Below are 17,907 nucleotides of genomic sequence, written 5' to 3'. Positions count from 1 at the left end.
TGAAGCATTTCTTATAAGGGTATGCAAACCTCTTACTAACAGACGCGTTTTAAAACTGTGAGGCTGACGACGATACGTAATGGTCCAAAGTGGACAATATTTGTTAGTGGTGAGCTTGGGCTGTTACGAATGGTACTAGAGACAGACATCGAGTGATGTGCCAACAAGGACACTAAGTCCCTAAGGGAGGTGAATTGTGAGATCAAACATCGGTGGAGAGGGGAATGGAGCATTTCTTATAAGGGTATAGAAACTTCTTACTAACAAACGCGTTTTAAAACAGTAAGGTTGACGACGATACGTAACAGACCAAAATAGATAATATTTGCTAGTGATGAACTTGAGTTACCGTACGAGACGTTTTGAATAAGTAATTACGAAATTGTAGTGTATGATTGAATAGTTGATAGTCCATTGAAAAAGGGTGAGTGTTGTAGACAATATTATACTAATAAGTTGTATGGTGGAGCAAGTGGCTATTAGAGAATGGATTTAGATTAGCCTTTTTCTGCTGTGTGTTTTGGGCAGATGATTTGTGAACCAAGTATTAAGAAAAGCATTGAGCCATTAGTAAATGAATGTCTTATTCATCCAAAAGCCTTATCCCATCTTCCTCATGGCCTCCCATTTGTTCTTTAATGTTGTCATTTTGTTCATCAACAACTGTAAGTTAAGCAGTAATCTGTCTCTGTTCATCCCATTTCTTGTGTCAAATTCAGCTAAAATCACATAAAAACACTAAATTTATGACCCACAAATCTGATTTTACATACAACACTTGGTTACTGAACTGTCAAAACTAGTTTACCAAGTATTTGGATTTATTAACTACATCAGATCTTGCTTCGAAGTCGAACGATTTTCGCTAACGTTTCTTGAGCTGCCAAGGTTTGGGCATGGTTATGTCCCAACATGACTGTTCTTATACTTATGCAAGTTCTACATAGCTCTTCCGCACTGTCGAAATGTCCACCTCTAAGCAGTAGCTTTGCTCGTGTTTCGAGCAGTGTAGCTTTCAGCAATGTCACGTCTTGCCACACGTATTCATCGACCCGTTGGTACCTGCCTTGGAACTTCTTTTTCCAACATAATGACCCTTCACACCAGTCTTGTATTTGAGATACAAATGATTTCTCTACTTCCTCAAGTGCATTTGTGCATACCTTAAGCAACTCTAGAGCCGAGTTGCACCTCGAAAATGTCGTGAACGCCAGAATTGCCAAAGGGAGGGCTGTTTTTTTTATGTATAGGACCATATCGATAGCCTTTAGTTGTACGAACGGAGGTTCGGATTTGAAACCGAAGACGAGAAATGCAGAAGCCCATAAATGATCCAAGTTAGCCATTGTGTTACTGCTAGATTTCCTGATCCCTTGAACTATGGACTTAGCAGCTGATAAACCTTCCTTTCTTTTAGCAAACACTTGAGTTATGGGATGGAATTGGATCCAACAACCCGGTTGCTTGTTCGCTTTTCGGGCGAGTCCGAACTTGATTAGAAGAAGAGCAGATTCTTCCTCACTTTTCCAAGCTTGTGAAGCTAAACAAGAGGAGCAACAACCAAACATGAAACTCAGGCATTGGCTCCACTTTTTCAATCCTTTTCTTGACACAGCCATGTCCTTTGCTGCTGTGGCTAGTACCGATATCGAAACAGGCGCTGGGGCGAACCAAGCGCCAACCAGTAATATTCCTGATGCTAGAGGTCCATTAGTTTGCTCTAAGATTGAAAAGGAAAAGTAAATGATCTTCATCAGGAAAGGATTGTTTTTGCAGTAATGCTCTTCGTTTATACTTATGTACGAGCACGGAGACGATTCATCAACCGGGACTTGCTCGATAGCTTCGAAAAGAGAAGACGGGGTGATAGCTAGCTCACCAAGCAGTGATCCAATCACCCAAAGACCATATGTCAACCTCCCAAGCTTCTCATCAAACTTCCTGAGATACTCCAATTCCTCAGAAGGGTATTCTTTCTTCCTTCTTCCTCTCATCAAAACCATAGCATCAGCCAAAGGCAATGGATGAATGTTTATCATCCGAAAACTCGTCACTTTTGAGAGTCTCGTCGTGATGATCACATGAGATCCCCCGGTGTTCCTCGGCAACAAATCGTTCAAATCTTTCCCTTCCCACCAATCCTCCTCTGCCTCAAGATTGTCAATGATCAACAAGTATGGCATGTCTCCAAATAGCTCCCTCTTGACTCGTTTGAATGCCTCGAGTTCTTGCTCCTCGAAACTCCGAAATCGTCCTCGATCTTTTTCAGCATCAGCACTTATGTCTAATCCTAAGTTCAAAGATAGATTCAATATGTTTTGTCGAAAGTAACGAGCTTCGCCACCGACCCATAAAACCATCTTGTACCGTTGGGAGTATCTATAAGCGAATTCCAGAGCTAGCTCTGTCTTTCCAATGCCAGGGACACCATTGATGCACAATATGCTGCTGCTAGTGCTCTTGTGATTCCCAGTTTTTACCATTTCCTTATGCTTTGATCTTTTGAATGAGTTTCTTCCTTTAGCTGGTTCAACCCATGTCTCCAAAGTTGGATTATCAGACCTTCCTATCTCCAAGTTAATAAATCTACTTCCCCTCACAGTGACTGGCTCACTTTCTTCATCGGCTAGGCCTTCGGATTGCTGGCTGCCATTGCCTTCGACGATCGGCGTAGACACCACACCGTCTTGCTTATGACAGCTTCGACCACCGAACAGAGCGGTTTCCATTTCCATAATCTCCTTCTCCCTCCCCACAAAGTTTCTGTTTCTTGGAAATGGAAGCTCCTCAAATCTTTCAACATCACTTTCAGTACTCATCCTACCAAGTTTTGCTCTCAAAATCCCTGCTGCTTTAGCTATGCAGCTTCTCCAGTTACCTTCATTGGCCTCCAATTTGTATTCATGGAACTTCATCAATCCCTGCCCTGTCTCTTTGAACTCTTTATCCATGGAATTGTAGCTGAGAAAGCTCGAGATCTCCGACGACTCCATGTTGAAAAACAATGGAATCAAGTTCTTCTTCTGTGAAAAGAATCTCACCTCCTCCAAGGTGAAAGGGTTATGGAATTTGGAGTTGGTGAGGACAACAATTCCGAATGTCACGGAGCTGATAACACGGTCGGCGATCTCGTGGCTTTGATTATCGGAGTACTTGGACCGATCGGCGATGAAGCAGGCAATCCCTTGAAGCTCAAGTTCTGATTTGAGCCATTTACAGAAGCGTATTAGGCCATTAGCTTGGCCATGGAAGCCAATGTAGACATCACAGCTTCTGAGTTTAGAGGTGGAAACAGGGGAGAGGGGGCCGCCGCATTTGGCGAAGGAGATCCGAGGGACAGGGAAGGAGAACGAAATGCGCGGCGGAGCAGAGTCCGGGACAGGAACGCATGCAACAAATTGCAGCTTGGAATCAGTAGAAGGGTTATCGGAATATTCATATTGGTCAGACGGAGGCGTGTAGGAACTACTAGGAATATCCTCAGAATGCGAAATCGGCGGCGAGGAACAAGTCAGCGCCGTCGTGATATCCGTCGGTATCGGATTCGCTTCCGTCTTTGGGATAACTGCCCTCGGCGAAATGTACGGCGACTGCAGAGCCGAAACAAACGCCGACGACGGTGGTGATAAAAGGGAAGGCGAGTTATAAGGTGAGGACTCTATTGAGGTTTTAAGGTCCGGCAATGCCAAATCGGACGGGAAAGTTCCCGGCGGCTTAGTTGCAGAACTTGGAGCAATTTTAATGGTGAGACCGGTGGATCTCGCCGGAGCAGATTCTGAATCAACCCCATCAGAATCCATAGCTTTAAAAACAGATCCAACTCCAGAAACCTTCAATTCATTCACTCTGGTTTCAACTCAAGTTGAATGCAACAGTAAGAAACAGAGCCTTCCTCTGTTCAACAGCCATGACAGGACAGGAAGCAAGAAACCAAACCCACAATTCAAAATCAAATCAAAAACACGAAAACAGAAGATGGGTTTTCGATTTCAGGTATCATTAATCACATTTCTTGATCAAAACCCACAAAAAACAAAAACCCAGATAAGAGTTACAGAACGCCACTGGTTCATTGACACATCAAGGGAAGAAAAAAAAAACGAAGAAGAACAAGAAACCCACCTCTATCGTTGTGAGTAAAACAAGTTGAACAAGTTGGATCTGAGGTACATTTGAATAAAAAAAACAGAGGTGGGGGGTGGGAATAGTTTAGGATTTGTTGAGAGGCATAGATGGGGAGAATAAAATAAAGAAAAACCCGTCTCGAAATGGAGCAATAGGGTTTTGTTTTACGTGTATTTGCAAGGGAAAAGGAGGAGGAAGGGTCAAAGAAATGGGTCACAGAGACCGAAGATTGGTCAGAAAACAGAGAGAAAAAAGGGGGCATTGGGAGTGGAACCATGGATGCGGCAATGGCTGTGGAAGTGGGTTTTGGATCAAACTTTCCATATTCAAAGCTTGAACAAGACTCACCAGATCAGCTGGTGAAGATGATGGGAAACTAATTTGAATCATGAATTTGATTTCAACGGCTAAGATTGAGCTGACAAAATTTCATGGTAATTGTACCCACAACACCAGTCCAACTGAACCAGATGCTCAGTAAGAGATTGTTTGATAGCAACCCTTTTTTTCTTTCCCTCCTCCAGTTATTAAATACAAATTTTTAAATGTATTTAAATATATTATTACATTATCCCATATACTCTATGTGATGGACACGTCTTATTCTCATAGTTAGGTTGTGACATTCTCTCCTTCTTAACTTAGTTATCGTCTTTCAAGTTGAGGCACACTCACTTCTTAGATTGTGACACTCTCCCCCACTTAATCTCGACTTGGATCCAACTTTAGACTGATTTCCTTCTCTCGCATAATATATATAATAAGATGAAAATGTAAATATAAAATTGCTCTAGATGTACAAAACAATCTTTTAATTGATATTCATTTAATGTTGGGACCCACAATAATAAATGAAAAAAGAATTACCACTTAAATTAATCTTAATAATAGAAAATGACAAGTAAATAGGACTAATTATGTAATTTTAAAAAATAAGGATTAAAATAAATATTTTAAATTTTGATCACAAAAGTTTATATATTAGATATGCGATCAAAATTACATTTTTTTTCAATATAGTGTATATGCTTTTAATTATTAGACTATGAAATAATAATTTTATATTTAATAAGTTAATAAATTTTGAGAATATAAAAGTTTAAGAATATCAATAATTCTAAATAAAATTTTAATAACTAAAATCTCATAAAATTGTCACACTTATCACTAACATATAAAATAATATTAATTTTCATAATAATTTAAAAAATAGGATAAGGTTAGATTGGATTATAATCTAATTTTTTGACGATCGGGCTTATCCGACCAAAAAAAAATTCAACCCACGAACCGACTCAAATTTTCGATTTTCAAACCTATTTAACCCAACTTTCTTGGTTTAAGTTGATTACGAGGCGTATGAACAGTGTTAATACCACATCTTCTACTTTAATTATATTCATATTATTGTACTTAAATGAACCAAATAATCCAATTAGTAGATTTCTTATTTACATTTTTTTAACATCTATTAAAAGAATTTATAAATGGAAGGTTATTATTATAAGAAAATAGTTTATAATATTGTGTTGTACTATTTAAATCATTTTATTTTATTTTTTTATGAGGGGCCCTGCATTTTATAAATGTCTATCTGCTAAACTATGCAGTACTACTGTAAGCTGCACATGAGAAGGGCAGGGATAGAATTGCTCCATATTTCTCCCATTAAAATAATATATATATATATATATATATATATATTTTCTTATTTAGGTTTGTTAGAATAGTCGTCAACACGTGAAAATGTTGTTTCGAAATGTTTATAGGATTTTTTACACAAGATATGATATTTGTTAAATAGAATTATAACAATTACTGATCCAGAGTTGATTGTACCATCATTGTCATAGACTAAAATCATATGTTTTGGTTACTAATTTCAGGCTATCGGTTAAATGATCCATTTATGAAGACTTGGTCACAGATGTTCCTGTTTTGAACGACTTTAAATCCCTCAATTATATTGCATATTTACTTTGTGTGTATGCGTATTTAATCCATCAAAGTATTACCGAGTCTCCGTATATTTATTTGTCATAAATATGGTAGGAGTAGTTGGAAAATAAAGCTAGTAAAATTTGATTTATTTATTTAATATTAATTAGGTTTATTATTATTATTATCATTATTATAATAGAAGTAGATTCTAAATAAATAATGTAAATATTTTAAGATGTAGGCCATCCATAAAAAGACTAAGAGAATATATGAGATTTTAAAGATATTTATGTTTTATTTTATTACAACTTTTTATATAAAAATATATAATAATTCAATAAGTACAATTCTATTATTATTTATTTATTTTCTTTTTTAAAATTAGTTTGACAATTAAAATGTATTTACTTAAATAAATATTGTCATGCCAAAAGAATAATTTGATGAAAAATGAGGGGTTGGTTTGTAAAGTTATAACATTGGAAACCGGCTAAAACTGCAAAAAGGCGTTTCTTCAGACCCTTTTCTTGAAATTATTTAAGCTGTGTCGTAAATTTTTTACTATTATTTTCAATTAATTTTAGAGACAGGTAGGGAATCTTTATAAATAAATAAATAAATAAATTATTAATATTAATATTTAAATAAAAATTGGAATATTTTGGATATTGGAATTAACAAAGAAGAGGTGGGCCATTACCAGCGATTAATGACCCGGCCCAATCAAATTTCTTGTTTTTGAGAATATTCTCATGCACCATATTTTCAAAGTTTTTTTTTTTAATAAATAATAAGAAAATACTCGGTAAGTTATCCCACTATTGTAATTGAAAAAATGCAAATACATACAGTTACAATTTCAAGTTTGATCGGATGTAAAGTTGTATTTTTTTAGTGGGTTTAAATGCATAGTATTTCTCTACACATGACCTACTGACATGCATGTGGACCCACTAAAAGAATATCTCGTTTTCATTAACTCTAGGTTTGTTCATGTTCAACGTATGTACAACATGCATGAGATCCCGCATAAAAAATTATGGTTATGTAGGGTGATGCATACAATACTTCTTTATTATAATCTTAATATTTCACTCCTACTTTATAACATATATTAATGTATGGTGCCTCGAGAATCACACATAGAGTTATATCATTATGGTCATGAGATTTACATACATGGAAGTACAATAAATCAAATAGAACTTACATAATCATATCCATATAATAACACATAATAAACAACCACAAAATATGTTTATTCATGTCACGTACAATTTCATCCAATTAGCTAGCAGACGAACAATAGGAGCCCACTTTAACGCTCAAGCTCAGTTTTGTGTTTATAAGCTTTTTATTTGAACGTTCAAGTTCATGTGGTTCAATTTCACCTGTGATATTTTGTGCATTCAAAATTGAGCTTAGAGCCTAACTACCGACAAACATAGGAACTGCTAAATATTATTAAAGGTCTAAAACAATATCCATAATGACATTTGTTTGGTCATTTCAAAACATTGACAAAAAAAAAAAAAAAAAAAAAAAAAAAAAAAAAAAAAAAAAAAAAAAGTCAGAAATAGAGCAACTCGGGCCCAAAATAAGTTCGTCGAGCCAACCAAAAGTAGATCAAATCGCTATCGAGACACACACGTGCACTACCAAGTCAAATGGAGGTGGGGAGCTAGACCATGTCGAATGCTTGGAGGCCAAGTCATCCTATATGGTTTGATGGGTTGGCTCGAACATGACTAAACTGTCTTAGCTAGAAGTTGGAGTCTGGATGTGGGTTGGGTTTGATCTAACCCGGCTTAATTAACATCCTTATTTGCTCATTTATTCGATTTCGTTCTTTCCTCTCTGATAGTTTTTTTTCTCTTCACCGACAAACATTACACGATGGCGTTTGGATGAGTTGTCTATAGTGGAAACCCTCCTAACACATGATACACATGCTAAATCTCAAATGACAACTTCTATAGGAGTTGAAAACCGAATTGATTGAACAAAGAGTTGGTCACCAGAATTCACTCGTTTTTTCTACAACGTTAATTTTATTTGAATACTCGTCATATTTAATCAAAATAACCCTAAACAAAATCTAAACTTTAACATAAAAATGGAATTAAATCCTAAACAAATTAGCAATTTAACCTATTTAATCTAATAAAGTTTCGTATCTCATCTATGTAAATAAATAATGCGAAGATTTGAGGCATTTATTAAAAACCCATTTTATTTGGGAAGGGGTAAAAGTAAAGTTATGGTTTTGTACTTTTTTGTTTCACATCGAAAAGCTCAACCGTAAAAATGAGAGAAAGGAAGTTATAACTTTATACAAATTGCATAAACTACCCTTTAATATTAAGATTGTTACAAATGTATCTACAAACTTTTCTTTATATAAATTAATCCTTTTAAAATTCATCAAATTCTAAAAGTTGTACAAAAAAAAAAAAAAAAATTATTTTACTGGGAGACTCGAATTTCTTATCCCTTAATTAAAAATATTTTATAACAATTGACCTATATTTTTAATTATTTCACTATATATATATTAGAGTTACCTAGCACTGTATATTAGTTTTTAATTATTTAAAAACCTTCAATAATAAGCTGACCTAAACAAAATTTACAGCTCTCGTTAAATAAATTTAAAAAAATTTAAAACTCTATAAATATATTTATATATATATATATATATATTTTTGTAAATAAAAGAATTGAAAGAAATAATAATAAATATTATTATGAAAGGCAATCAGTCACAGGTGGAGAAGGATCAGACGGCGAAGAGCGGCCGACCTGTATGGGTGTGTGCTGTGTGGTGATTGAGCCGGCCGACTGTAAGCCATGTGGCCCCAATCACTCTCCTCCACGTTCTAGCTCGTTTTCTTTCCAACAAATTTCCCTTTTCTTTCTTTTTTTTTTTTTGATTTTCTCCTCTGTTCTTCTTCACCCATGATTTGGTTTCCTTCAATTTCCTCCATGATTTAGGGTTTCCAATTGCCCCTTAATTCTTCACCCCTCTCTCTCTTTCCAATCCCCTCTTCAATATCTTCTACTTTTGGATAGAGGTGGGGGGCTTTGAAGGTACGTTTCCTTTCCTCTTATTGAATTCCCCCATCGACCCACTATCCATTCCCCTGTTCTTTTCTGGCATCTGGGTTTTATTTGTTTTTGATTCTTTCCTTTTGTTCTTAAGATTCAGTGCGGCTGCGGCTGCGGCGGAGGGATTCTTGTTGTCTTGATCTCACTGACATTTCCGAGCACTGTGGGGTTTTCTTTTTATGGATTTTGAAAGCGAATCGGTGGAAGACAATGAAGTGAACCAGGATGCTATTCATTTTGATGATGTTAGCCGAATCAGAACTAATGGCACTTCTGCTAATGATGCTCACCACTCTTGTGCTGCTCAAAATGCTTTTGATGCCATGGGATCGGTTTCTGCTGCTGCTGAGGGGAAGGATTTAAGTGGAGTAGCTGCGAATTCGCCTCCCGATATTCCTTCTCCACTAACAAAAGGTTATGGATTGAAGAAATGGAAGCGGATTCCTAGAGATTTTATAAAGGATATGAATTCAAGTGAAGATACTAGTAAAATTCTGAAGCGTGCGCTATCCGCTTCCGGGAATCCGATTAAACCTCAACTTTCTCCGACCGAAACTAAGCAAAATAATGAAGGTTCTGTTGGATCTATAACCCCATTGAGGAATATCGGAAATGTCGATGGATTGGCTCTCCATGGTTCTAGTTCTAATTCCAGGTTTGCTATGGGGTCTGCTTTTAATCATGGCACGGATTCTGAAAACAGCGAAGATCGGAGCAGTAAATCGTCGACAGCAGCCAGTGCTCCGAAGGCGAGGTACGATTTGAATGCTGTGTTAGGACATGTGAGGGAAAAGAACAGGATAAAGAGTATGAATGGGAAAAGTACAGGCGGTTCTGGTCAAAAGGGTAATCAGGGAAAGGGACGTGTTGAAGGCAGTAAAAAGGCAAGAGGAGGAGGAGAAAGAATCAAAGTTGAGAAGGAGAATTCTCAGTCTAGCATCGAGTCCGACTCGAGGAGCTCGTGCTTTGTCTTTCGGCAGGGCAACGTTGCTGGTGCTAGTGCTAGTGCTAGCAATGGAAACCAAAATGAAAGATCTGTTACAGATGATGGAGACAACAGTGATGGAGCTTATGCAGGTGATCAACAGTTTAGTGAAGAAGTCGAAACTGCGTATAGGAAAGAGGATGAGGTCGAAGCTGAAGATGTTACTCAAGATAATTTAACTACGAACGTGTCGTTTGATGTTAAGGAAGAAAAGGATAGGAATCACTGGTCACCATTGAATAAGGATCCCATGGAGGAGTCTATTCTCAGCCTCCAGTCTGCCCAACATGCTCTTGAAAAAGGTTTCTATACCCTTTTTAAATGGGATTGTTAGGTGTTATTATGAACTTCTTTGAGCCTTAATGAACTGAGAATGAAGTAATGACTTAAAATTGGCTCAATGAACTGTCCGACTGCTCGATCAGCTCGTGATTTCGATTTGGATAGGACGTTACGTTTTTTAATGCTAAATTCTATTAATCTAACAAAGTTTTGTCTCATTTGTTACAGTTTCACCTTAGTTTTTATCCATCTGATCTGGTTGTTTCTTGCTGAATGCATACCCTGTCAGCTTATTTGGTATTTTGAGTTGAGTTCTAATAATGCTATACTATACTTTCCAGAAATCAAAAAGCTAGGGGAGATTGGGAAGGACGAGATACGATCTTCGAGCATATTCAATGACGCTGAACCTTCAAGTTTTGTGTTTGACAACCTAGAAACACATAAAACTAGTTTATCTTTCCAAATGGGCACAGGAAAGGCTGCTTCAAGTTCTTTTGAAGTCACAGTTCTAGGCTTGACAGGAAAGGTAAAATTATTGGAAACCGAATTAGAAGAGACAATGGCGATACTCAAATCGAAGGAATCCCGAGTAGCTGAACTGGAATCCTCCATCAACACCAGAAATTCACACAAAGAGGAAGTTAGAGAAACAGATGAGGAGTTTGAGAGGTTTTTTAGGCAAAGAATTGAAGCAGAAATTGAATATTTGGCAATAACAAGAGCAATTGAGAAGTTACAATGTGAAACAATAATTGATGGTGAAAAACATGTCTTTGCTGACGAACAAGTAGAGATGATGAACAGACCTAAAGAAGCTGAAAGCAAAGCTACAACGCTTAAGAAACAATCATGTGATGATGTATCGGAAACCAAGGAGGTTTCGACGACACGTTGGGAAGTATTCAAGGTTAGTTCTTGTGCATTTGTGCAGTTGATACTCTTGTTCCTCGTTCTTTGGCTTTTTGTCTTGCAAATGCCTTCACCTGCTGGATTAGATGTACCAACATAATTAAGCCTAGAAAAGGAGAATACATATATTTTGTGGATTGAACAATGTTCAAACCGAACAGTTTTCATCATTTTGCTTAGATAAAAGAACAAAAAAAGAAAAAGAGAGAGAGAGAGAGGGGAAAGGCAGGGGCATGTAGGAATCTCAGTTGTAAGTTGTTTAATGGGTTTCTTTTTTTATTTCTCTCTTGTAACTGTTGTTGTAGTCATGATTTTTGATAGACAATCAGTACAGTATCTAAACAGATTGGAACCTCTCGATGAATCACATGCATTCATTCCTTGAGACTATATATTTCTATAAACTACTTGTAAGCTTTAATGAATGAACTATACGATATTGATATTATTGCACGGGTCGAGTTCATTGGGACGATATTGTGATGAATTCAAGAAATTGCAGGCATACTAGCAGTTTAATACTATTGTAAGATTTTGAAGGTATGATACTGTGCACTGATACGTTTGGTAGATTCTTGTTTTACTTTGGGAGCAATTGGTCTGGAAAATGGTTAAACTCTCTTGTTCTTTCTTGAAAATGTTGTGCCACTGTCACTAACAAGACTCCTAGTTTGAGAACTCTCTACTTCTGGAAAACAAAATGATGTAAATATTTATCCATTAGGTGTCGAATCTGAAAAGATTGAATTGTTTCGATCGGTTTGAACTATATCTGTGATTCCTTAGAGAACGTCTCTAGAGAGGTCCTTAATGACTCTGTCTTTGAGTCATGATCATCATCTTGTATGTGTTTCTTTAGTTCTGCTCTTTTGTTCGTTGTCTTTGTATCGTGTTCATATCTTTGTTGTAATGGTAACTTTTGTATCTTTGGATGGTTTGTTCTCACTCACGCTAACTTGATTGAACTTCACAGATAAAACAAATTACTCGGGTATTATATAGAAGAACATACATGAGACTACGAATGATTCACTAATGATAACATTAGAGGAGGCATGCTCTTTCTGTCCAAGTTTGCCAATTCATAGGTTCCTAGCCTGATCATGACTTAGATTCTTAATATTTAGCATATAATCTGTCTAAGAACCAAGCTCCCCTCTTTGAAACGCCGCACACATACTTTGAATTATAACATCGAGCAACTTAGTTTTTCTATTTAGCACATGAAGATCTGTTGTTTCTCGATGTTCACATCTGAGTTTAACTGTTCAACCATAGATGACCGTCTCAGACTCCGAATGACAGTGAAAACATGGTTTGATTGTTCGAGGTGCACGATATCGTGCCATAGGCTTAGAGATCATTGGTCACAGGGGTTACAAACTTATTGCATCCTTCAACATAGTGGGCCAATAGTACCCTTGTCATAGTCATAGTACCTTTAGACCAAAGATCGGCCTCCAGAATGATGGCCACACATTCCCTCATAGAGTTATCACATGACATATTGAGCTTCATTAGGGGTAAGGCATTTGAGGAAAGGAAGAGAATAACTTATCAGACATACCATACAGCTCTATACCTCAACTATTGTGCCTCTTCAGGTGGAAGATCGCCACTTGCCTGGTTACGTGAATTTCTGCTGTCTCAGTTACAAAACCTGCTACAGCTTGACCTTTCATGGCCATGCATGGTCTCCCCGATCAAGTCTTAGCCATCACAAATGTGGATTGAATATGAGTCGTGTAATAGTCCAAGTCCAACGCTAACAGATATTGTCCTCTTAAGACTTTTAAAACGTGTCTTATAAGGGTTGGAGAGGGAAACAAAGTGTCTTGTATAAGGGTTGGAGAGGGAAACAAAGTGTCTTGTATAAGGGTTGGAGAGGGGAATGGAGCATCTCCTTATAAGGGTGTGGAAACCTCTCCCTAGCAGACACGTCTTAAAACCCTAAGGTTAATGACGATCCATGATGGACTAAAGTGGACAATATCGGCTAATGGTGAGTTTAAGCTGTTACAGGTCAACTACAACAGGCTTCGACCTCCTTTATCTCATTTTTGAGCTCCAAATCTCTATGATTCTCCGACTTAGTCCAACTAGCTAGATTCAAAGACACCAACAATAATAAAATTCAAAACTAATAATCAAATTTTTTTATACGAATTGTATAATCTCCGTCTCTTCCTACCTAGTATGTTAATTTCCTCGGCTAACTTTCCTCGTAATTTTAAAACCACCTAGAGTTTCAAATGAATTATCTTGTTCAGAACTTTGGTTATGATATGGTTCGAGAATATCAGATACCCTAGTAACTATCAGATACAAAGTCGAGATTTTAGAGCCGTTACACAACTCAAAATTTAGTTATGATGTAGCTATATATATTATCATAAAATGCAAACATTATGCATTTAGATCAGACATATATCAATCAATGAATCAATAGACTAAACAAACAGCAATGAATGAACACAAAAAAAAAAAATGCAATCAACACAGCTAAGGGTTTCAGTTTTTGAGCTATTAGTTCCTGATCGAATACCTCATGCTTCACCGTCCTCTGGAGGCAGCTCGTTGAGATCAAAGCCGAGTAGCTTAGTTTCTTGTGGTCCATTTTCTGTAGGTTTGCAGGGGCAGCTAGACTTGTGGTCTCCCAATGCCTGTGGAGACGCAAACGCTTCGCCGCAGAAATCGCACGGATATTCGTTCCTCAAAAGCGCGTCCGTGTTCTCTTTCCCAGTGTCAGTGGCATCAACAACACCAGAAGAAGCAGAGCTGCTGGAGCCAATAGGCCTCCGTCCTCTACAGGCGGTGGTAGACCAGGTTAATAACGGACTATAACAATCCCGATCGCGAACCTCATGATCAACGCCGCCAGAAGAGGAGGAGGACGACGAGAAGCTTCCGGTAGCAGTAACAGCAGCGGCGGAAACTGGCGGATTCATTCCCCTCCAATTCCGCTCAGGATGAGACCTCATATGACCATGCAGCGCCTTCTCCGATCTGAACTCGCTCCCGCAGAAGCCGCATTTGAATCTGTTCTTACGATCACTTCCATCACAGTCGCCGTCACCGTCCGCTGCTTTCCGCTTTCCCATCGGACCTACTCCAAAACCTTCCCGGAGCTAAGAGTGGTGTGAGAGGAAATTGAAGAAGAAACGCTGACTGAATCGAGATTTATGGAAGCTTGTTTTTGTCTATTAAAGGTGGGAGCTTAACAAAGGATACAAATCTCACATTTATATTTTGATTTCCTTAGCTGTTCACGTAACCAAATTACATTTCAAACCCCAATATTTGGAAACTCATCAAATATCTTTTTTAATTTATTCAATATATTTTTATGAAAATATATATATATATATATTTTTTTTTTTTTTTTTTTTTNTTAAAAGATTTGAAATAGTGACCCAATCAGGATCGGAGCTATTAACTTAAATATCGAGTTTATTTAACTAATTTGAATAAATTATTTTGAGCTTTTGAGCTTATTTAATATAATAGACTGGTATATTTTTTTTTTAAAAAAAATAATTAGTGAATTTCTTTATTAAAATATTTTAAATGACCAAAATTTATAAATTAATTAATATAAAACTAAGATATAAAGATAATTTATTTTAAATTTTGGTGTATATTAATTTGAAATTGGGGTGGATTCTAATTTAGTATTTGAAAAAACAAAATAATATATTTGATTTGAATCATTAATTTGGAGTATAATATTATTTTAATTTTGGGTTAGTTTTTTTTTATAAAGATAAATTAATAGAGCTAAAATCAAATAAAAAAAATAAAAAAATTGGGAATAATTCAACCTTTATACTCTAAATTTTATTTTAAAATTTGGTGTATATTATTTTAATTGGTGAGATATAATCGTTAATTTGAAATTGTGGATTCTAATTTAATATTTGAAATATATATATATATATATAGAGGTTAGTTTTTTTAATATAGCTAAAATCAAATTTAAAAATAAAAAATAAAAAATGGAGACTAATTCAATCTTTATACTCTAAATTTTGTATAGTTTTTCTCATTTTTTTAAAAAAAATTAAAAGAATTGTCTTACCTGCCCTAAGTTTATTGGATTTAGTTGATGGTGATGGACGTTGTGATTTGTATAAATAGAAAACCATTGTCTATTTTATCTTATGATGGTTTTATCTCGAAATATGGAAGAAATGAATATAAACTGGACCAAACGAATTGGTGCATATGAAGTTGATACCAGTTTCGAGACTAAACTAATTAGTGCATATGAAGTTGATACCACTCTCGAAAGTGGTGTAGCATTACGAAAGTAATATGAGCTTGACAGTTTTTGTATGTATAAAAGTGGTGTACATAAAATTATTTGTATGAGAGTGATACTCCTTCTGACTTAATAAAAGAACAGATTCAAGGCGAGGATGGTTTTAGGTCCTACCAGAAATGAACAATATGTTCAGTTCTTAAAAAAAAACCTACCCAACTAATAATATATATAAACCCTTGATCCTTTTCGATTTAACTGATTTTTGTTCATCCGATGATGCTAATCGCATACTATCGATAACCATTATCATTTCGATGTTACTACACTCGAGCTTTTGACAAAATTGTGCTGCCCTATAAAATTTTAAACAGTTAATACTTTATTTTTAATATGATCTTAAATTTTTAATATTATTTTAAAATGCCTTTGTCGAGTTTTTAATAAAAAATTGTTTTAGATCACATTTGGAAGAAGGAAGGTTAAGAATTTCACATCGGGATTGGGTTATTATGGTTTAGTTATTTTCCCAGTCCATCCTTTCTAATGTACATTATATTTTCTCGTGTTGAAAACAAGAACGATTGTTCAAAAGTTTGTCGCCATTGTGCAACTTTTGCTATGTTAGAACCATGAAGTCACCTTCGGTCTGGTGATATGGATATGTTTTTTTGGTTAGTTTACTAAGCTAGATTCACCTCAGCTTAGTCCTCTCGTGATACTCCTCCAACACCCATATGCATACGCATGCAACGTTTTGAAAACTCAATACCCGTTTTCGTTTCAAACTCTTATCTAAAGAACCACCCTCGAAATTTCGACATTTGTTGGGTGCCGATACGAGAATATCTCTTCGTCATTTAAATAGTGTCATAATAAGCACATTTGTGGAAATGTATTCCACTTTTATATTTCTTTTATGAAATTAAATTTTGTTTTTTTTTTAACGAATAAGTTCTCGATTGGTTTACCTTTCATTTGTTGAAGTGATGTTGCAATTTGAATTGAGACTTTCTGGTACGGCAACCTTATAGTTGATGTCCGTAACTTTTAATAGTACGAAAACAATTAGAAATTAAATATTAGAGAATGATAAATGTGCAAAGGGAAAATCTAAAATCATTTGAAAGTGATTGATTTCTGAAGTATTAGTTGGTACGGGATTTTGTTGGAATGATAGGCCGAGAATAGGGAAGTACCAACATTCAGATAAAATCGTGTGCATAATCGTATAGAGAATAATAAATTGTTTCAAGCACCGATAAAATTAGAAGTGGCTTGAAATCGAGTGAGTCAGCCAACTTGAAATCGTGTTGTGTTCGGCTTAATGACGTATATCCAAGCCTCTGGTCCTGCCCTTGAGAAGATAATACATAATACATAATACAAAATACAAGTAGAAAATAAAATAAAAATGTAAGATGGGAGAAATTTGGGAGTCTACATGGTGTAGAAGAACACGTGTCTAGGTTAATTGTCCGTTACGTTTCCTTTCCAGCGTTTTCATCTCATTTTTTTTATTTTTTTTATTATTATTCTTTTTATTATACTCCTCCGATCATCTTCCCCTTCTCCAATTTCTCTCTAATCTCTAATTTCTATGGCGATGCCTTCTCGGGAAGCAATTGATACTTTCATCGGCGTCACGGGAGCCTCCGAAGCGATCGCCGTTCAAAAGCTCGAGGTTTTTTTTTTCTTTTTTTCTTTTTTTCTATTTGTTTTCCGATGCCCCATTTATTTCTTGGAATCGGGTTGGTCTCTCTTGGTTCTTCGAGGGAAGGTGCTGATTTTGCCTCAGCTTAGATGTTTGTTATGCTGGTGCTAGACTGTTGATGTCGATTTTAGGACCTTTAGGTTTAGGTTATTGCTTCTGAAGCTGATTTTGTGGTTGGTTAATGGGAGTGTTTAGTATACTTCTTTTTGCTGGACTTTGATTTTAGGGTTTTTCTTTTTGGGGTTAAATTTCTGCTATGAATATGTGGGTGGTGAATTTCTAGTTAAATTTGGAATGTTTTGGTTTCTTAGTTATTTGCTGGCAATTCGTTGTGTGCATTTTTCTGGCGCAGATGATAGTGAAGATTAGGAGAATACAAATGTTTTGCATTGATGACGAAATGGAATTCTTTTTTGGTTGTAACAATTGCTTCAATCAATTTGTTTTTCTGGTGTTACATTTAGGCACATGGTGATGATCTCAATGCTGCTGTGAATGCATATTTCAATGAAGGAGATAGAAGTTCGTCCGTAAAGTATGCTACTAGTTCCGTATCACTCCATGATTTCCCCCCCCCCC

General features: G+C 36.1%; 4 protein-coding genes across 5 annotated transcripts in view; 2 read left to right on the top strand and 2 right to left on the bottom strand.

The window, feature by feature from the left end:
• Nucleotides 1-672: 672 nt before the first annotated feature.
• Nucleotides 673-4,520, bottom strand: LOC111799805. The gene has a single exon (XM_023683285.1). The coding sequence runs from the start codon at nt 3,798-3,800 to the stop codon at nt 834-836; it is 2,967 nt and encodes a 988-aa protein (XP_023539053.1). The 5' UTR covers nt 3,801-4,520; the 3' UTR covers nt 673-833.
• Nucleotides 4,521-8,847: 4,327 nt separating this feature from the next.
• On the top strand, nt 8,848-11,778 carry LOC111800505 (WPP domain-interacting protein 2-like). Of its 2 annotated transcripts, none has more exons than XM_023684227.1 (3): nt 8,848-9,156; nt 9,275-10,461; nt 10,783-11,778. In XM_023684227.1, the coding sequence occupies exons 2-3, from the start codon at nt 9,354-9,356 to the stop codon at nt 11,451-11,453; spliced, it is 1,779 nt and encodes a 592-aa protein (XP_023539995.1). In that variant the 5' UTR covers nt 8,848-9,156; nt 9,275-9,353; the 3' UTR covers nt 11,454-11,778. The 2 variants fall into 2 exon arrangements, with proteins under 2 accessions (XP_023539995.1, XP_023539994.1); XM_023684226.1 differs by having other exon boundaries at nt 9,269-10,461.
• A 2,121-nt stretch (nt 11,779-13,899) lies between these two features.
• On the bottom strand, nt 13,900-14,454 carry LOC111800137 (zinc finger protein ZAT2-like). The gene has a single exon (XM_023683725.1). The coding sequence runs from the start codon at nt 14,452-14,454 to the stop codon at nt 13,900-13,902; it is 555 nt and encodes a 184-aa protein (XP_023539493.1).
• Nucleotides 14,455-17,133: 2,679 nt separating this feature from the next.
• Nucleotides 17,134-17,907, top strand: part of LOC111800597 (plant UBX domain-containing protein 8-like) — a 4,957-nt gene continuing 4,183 nt past the window's right edge. The window contains exons 1-2 of the mRNA XM_023684368.1: nt 17,134-17,298; nt 17,793-17,863. Coding sequence (XP_023540136.1) covers nt 17,215-17,298; nt 17,793-17,863 — 155 coding nt within the window. The 5' untranslated portion in view covers nt 17,134-17,214. The remainder of the gene's footprint in view (nt 17,299-17,792; nt 17,864-17,907) is intronic.

This window comes from Cucurbita pepo, chromosome LG08 (genome assembly GCF_002806865.2).
Source record: "Cucurbita pepo subsp. pepo cultivar mu-cu-16 chromosome LG08, ASM280686v2, whole genome shotgun sequence".
NCBI lineage: Eukaryota > Viridiplantae > Streptophyta > Magnoliopsida > Cucurbitales > Cucurbitaceae > Cucurbita > Cucurbita pepo.
Note: the sequence above shows the minus strand (reverse complement) of the source record. Positions and strands in the feature narration are given on the sequence as shown.